This window comes from Cibotium barometz, chromosome 59, assembly GCF_041138505.1.
Source record: "Cibotium barometz isolate CiBa-2024 chromosome 59, ASM4113850v1, whole genome shotgun sequence".
Lineage (NCBI taxonomy): Eukaryota > Viridiplantae > Streptophyta > Polypodiopsida > Cyatheales > Cibotiaceae > Cibotium > Cibotium barometz.
In genome coordinates, this window is record NC_141104.1 from 20,844,041 (window position 1) to 20,849,040 (window position 5,000).

Below are 5,000 nucleotides of genomic sequence, written 5' to 3' on the forward strand. Positions count from 1 at the left end.
AGTGTGTACATGTGTATGTGTGTGTGTGTGTGTGTGTGTGAGAGAGAGAGAGAGAGAGAGAGAGAGAGAGTATATGCATTCATGTCCAGGAATATTGTGGAAGAGATTTCGAGAAGAAATGATAGAAGATTTTCTATACCAATTATCGAGAAGCAGGGGTCAGTTTATTGGTATTGAACAATTAGCTGAAACTCATGCACTACTACATTTAGAAGAAATTCTTCGTGCTCAGAGACGGACAGTGGCAGATTTTGAAGGAATGCCTGAACTAAACAAAACTAATCTGGAAGTCTTGGGTGAAAATAGATTGCTTTTGGAAGAGAGATCTTTTGATACTGTACAACAACCTAACCTGTCAAGTGCTATGGAGTCAACATTAACAGATAGCCAGCATGCTGCTTTCGATGCTGTAATGCATGCAATTGCGACAGATGCAGGTGACATTTTTTTCCTAGATGGTCCAGGGGGATTGGGCAAGACCTATTTGTATAATTGCTTGCTTGCGTGTGTACGTGGAGACAAGGGTATGTTGCTTTGGCCATTGCATCATCAGGTATTGCTTCTCTACTCTTGGCGAATGAACGTACTGCACATTCTAGATTCAAGATACCTCTGGAGCTAAACAATTCTTCAACTTGCAAAATCCCTGTATATGGATAACTTGCTGAGGTTTTGAGGGTTTTTAGCTCATTATTTGGGATGAGGCTCCAATGATTCATTGTTATGCTTTTGAAGCATTGGATAGGAGCTTACAAGATGTATTATTCTCAAATAAGCCATTTGGTGGAAAGGTTGTATTAATGGGGGGAGATTTTAGACAAATCTTGCCTGTTATTATGAAGGGAAGACGTGAGGATATTGTTAATGCAGCATTGTGTCGTTCCTTTCTATGGAACTCTATCAAAGTTCTAAAGTTAACTGGAAATATGCATATTCAATCAAGCAATACTAATGGATGCAATGAGTTTAAATAGGGGGTCATGAATATTGGGAATGGAGTGGATTGTAGCGATGATAATACGATGGTGACACTACCAAGTAATATGGTCTTGCAAAGATCGACTCTTAAAGACTTGGTACATTGGGTATACTCTGAATTGGCTATCACTACGACATATGCTTCATACTTTAGTGAGCATGCTATTCTTGCTCCGATAAACAGTCAAGTGGATATTGTGAATAAGACAGCTTTGGATGCAATGCCTGGTGAGCCTAAGCAATATTTCAGTGCAGATTCAATTCTTGAAAATGATAAAAATTCATTCCTATATTCCACATAATTTTTGAGCACAATCGACCTTTGGGGTGGATATCCACCTCACTGCTTGGTTTTAAAGTTAGAAGCTCCTGTTATTTTGCTTTGTAACTTGGATCCAAGACGTGGACTTTGTAATGGTACACGGATGATATGTAAGGCCTTTCACTCTAAAGTCTTGGAGACTGAAATCATCATTGGTACTAAAGTTGGTGAAAGAGTATTTCTTCCACGGATTACCTTTATATGCAGCAGTAGCGAGGCCCAACTACCATTCACCAAGCGGAGACAGTTTCCCGTGCGGCTAGCATTTGGCATGTCAATAAACAAATCACAAGGCCAAACCCTAAATGTCTTGGGGTTGTATTTGGTGACTCCAGTGTTTACTCATGGGCAATTGTATGTCGCGTTATCACGAGCATGCTCTCCTCATGTTGTGAAGGTGTTACTTGAGAATAACGCTAATGTGGAGTGTTCATTTGATGATCTTCAAAGTTATACACCTACAACAAACAATATTGTTTATAAGGAGATCTTGATGACTTCAGAGTGACAAGTCAGGTTTCTTATTTAAGTTCTGCAATTTGCTTAATTTTGTTGTGATTTCTTTTTTTATAAATATTTGTCCATGGTAAAAGTACCTATTTTTGTTGTTTATGTTTTGACAGACATGTCTAAGATTACCTTTACATTGGACATGCCTTTGTCAAGGATAGTAGGTGAGTTATTCTCTATATTTGCATAACTTTTATTGATTACAAAGTATGAAACATGACATTCTATACTGATGTCTATCTGTACAAAGCCACCGCTATGGTCGGCTCCTATTACTATTGGTCACGTAGAAGGGATTATGATTGATGCTTATAGGGATGGGTAAGTATAAGTGTAATTGTTAGGCATTGTATAAATATTTTTTGAACCTATATATAAATAATTGTATAATCTATTTGTTATGCTTTGATTTTAGGATATTGCATGACATTGATACGTTTATGGTAAGAATTATTGACGAAGGCATCGAGATGTACGGGACCGGTGTTCCTGATGAGGAGTGGGGTGTCTATTTGTTTTGGAGAGAGATGGACAGATGCTTTGCATCATTTGAGGGGTATTCAGTACCCGATGACTGGTTGTTTGTTACATCCATCATGACCATTGGTATTCGTTATGGGTTTTATACTAGAGCTCCTCATGTACCATCCACTCGATGTTCTATTGTACGAGATAATTTTGATTATGTTTTTCTATTATAAGATTTTTTGAGATTTTATGTGTCGTTATATGCAAGTCCTTTTGAGATTTGATTTATCGTTGTTTCATTTGTGCAGGTCCTTTGCATTCATCGATAGTAGAGTATGTGCGGGATGGATCACCGCTTTACAATAGAGAGCGTATTGTGAGGAGACAAATGAATAATCCTTCTCATAAGAGAAGAATTCAATTTGTTGATTCTGACATTACTGATTGAGAATACGTATTTTGTGGTGCATTTAGAGAATATGTAATATTGGTCCTTTTTTGCATCTTCGTATGCTACATTACTATGATATTTTTGTTTTCGCTATAAATCTACGAGACATGGATGTTATTTTGAGATATGTATATATGAAGTCACTTGAAATAATGTATTGTGTTTACTTAAAACATGACCTAAATTGGAGAAACTGAGCCTATTTTTTCTGGAACTCTACCTGCCCCCACAGCAACGCGCGGGTCCAATACTAGTATGTGTAAAGCACTCACTATATTTGTCAAGATTTTGTCAACAAATAAAGTTCAAAAAGTGTGATTTTTCACGGCAGCGGGCACTTGCCCAAGTAGCTCAGCTCATCATGACCCATCCTAATCAAGAGGTTCGTGGGTTCGAGCCTTGGCATCGTAGGGTTGTGTGTGTGAGTGGCGTAGCTTCTAGCTCGGCTACATCCCATCTAAAACAACCAACCCCAAATTCGTTTACTTTTAAGGTGAAATTGGGTAAGTGTTGATGGTCCAGGTTTAATTCAATTAAAATTGGTCATCCAATGGAGGGGTCAATCAAAAGAGGTACGTTTCCACCAGCTCTTTTCTTCTTCATCATAATTGCGTCCGGACCATCTTTGTAAGCAGATCGCGCGAAGCTATGGCTATGGCGGCCCTGAGCTGCGGTGTTACCGGAGAGGTCATGTCTCACTTGTCTTCTCAGGCCTCTTCTGCGGCGTGCCCATCCAGTGCCGACCTTCAGGCCCGCGGCTTTTCTTTCCGCAGTGTTAACGTCCGATCTCTGAGGGCGCAGAGGATGCATGGCCTTGAGGTTCATGCTGCCATTGCCAGCTCTGAAGCTGTTTCAGAAAAGAAAACCATTACAGAAGACGCCTACAGCTCCCTCAGCCAAGTCTGTGCTGTGCTTGGCACTCAGTGGGGAGACGAAGGCAAGGGGAAACTCGTCGACATCCTCGCTGAACGCTACGACATCGTGGCTAGATGCCAGGTTAGAAGCTCATCCTTTAGGGTTTCTGATGCATGTATGTATATATACGTGTGGGTATGTATACACGTATGATGAGGAAAATCTTTGAACAAAATTGTTAAGATGGGGTTTCTGTTGTCAAAGAGCATTGTTAATGTGGTTCCCTGGTGTTACATGCATCGTTATGTAGGGTTTTGAATGTTAACCTCTCTGTTTTGGGCTTCTTCTTGAACCCTGTCAGGGTTTTGTAATTGCTTTTCATCAAATGTTCGCATGATCTTACTTACATTTTTTGGGCCGTTTTCCTATTAGTTTCTGGATGGTTTCCTTCCAAGTCATACTTGCATGATCATACTTCCACTTTTTGGGATATTTTCCTATTAGTTTCTGGATGGTTTCCTTCCGAGTCATTGCAAGGCATGTTTCTCTTTCTTACAGTAATTGCATCATCAGAGGACCAAGTTTACAGATCTCTGCACCCCATCTTTGTCCTTTTCTCTCGAATTTGAGTAGATTTTTTAGTTTTGGACTCAACGATGGTGTGGTCAGCAATGATAAACACGATGAATGGGCTATGAGTATCGTTTTTGTCAGAGATACATTTGTAGGCATCCAGATGGTGTAGGCTGATGGGATAGAGGATTAGGGTTGTCTTGCATTAAATAGCTTCTTGTAGAGCTAGGGTTGTTGACATGGATTTACTGCCTAATCACTGTAGCAGGATCATTTCTTAGGACAAGTCCCTTCTGGGAGGGGGGCGGGGGGAGATCAAACTTTCCTTTCTGGGGTTGGGATTGAGCCTTTTTAGATGATTGCATGATAGGGAGAATCTCTTTCAATTTTGGTATGGTCTCTTTTTTTCAATGATTGCATGATCAGGGAGGGTCAACTGGTTTTTGTTTCTTGCAAAGTGATCAAGTGCTGCTTTTTGTTGCAAGGCTCCGGTGATTGTACATTGTGGAAGGATCAATATTGTTTTCATTTTTGCTACGATTAAAATCATGTTTATTCAAAGTTTTGTATGATTAGAGAGGTCTTGGCTTTTAACCAGCCAGGTTTTACTTTTTTTAAAAATCCGGAATGATTGTATGACCAGGGAGGATCAAATGCAGGTCACACAATCTATAACAATGAGGGAAAGAAATTTGCTCTTCATCTCATACCCTCAGGAATTCTGAATGAAAATGCTATTTGCATTGTTGGCAATGGAGTAGTAGCGCATTTGCCAACCTTCTTTGAGGAGGTAAACAGGCTTGAGTCCAGTGGTGTGGATTGTAAGGGAAGGCTTTTGATTTC

The 5,000-nt window shown here is 39.8% G+C and overlaps 1 protein-coding gene across 1 annotated transcript in view; it reads left to right on the forward strand.

Annotated features, from left to right (window-relative positions):
- The first annotated feature begins 3,254 nt into the window (after positions 1-3,254).
- ADSS (adenylosuccinate synthase) overlaps positions 3,255-5,000 on the forward strand; it is an 18,499-nt gene continuing 16,753 nt past the window's right edge. The window contains exons 1-2 of the mRNA XM_086793124.1: positions 3,255-3,725; positions 4,801-5,000. The exon at positions 4,801-5,000 is cut by the window's right edge and continues 493 nt beyond it. Coding sequence (XP_086649250.1) covers positions 3,378-3,725; positions 4,801-5,000 — 548 coding nt within the window. The 5' untranslated portion in view covers positions 3,255-3,377. The remainder of the gene's footprint in view (positions 3,726-4,800) is intronic.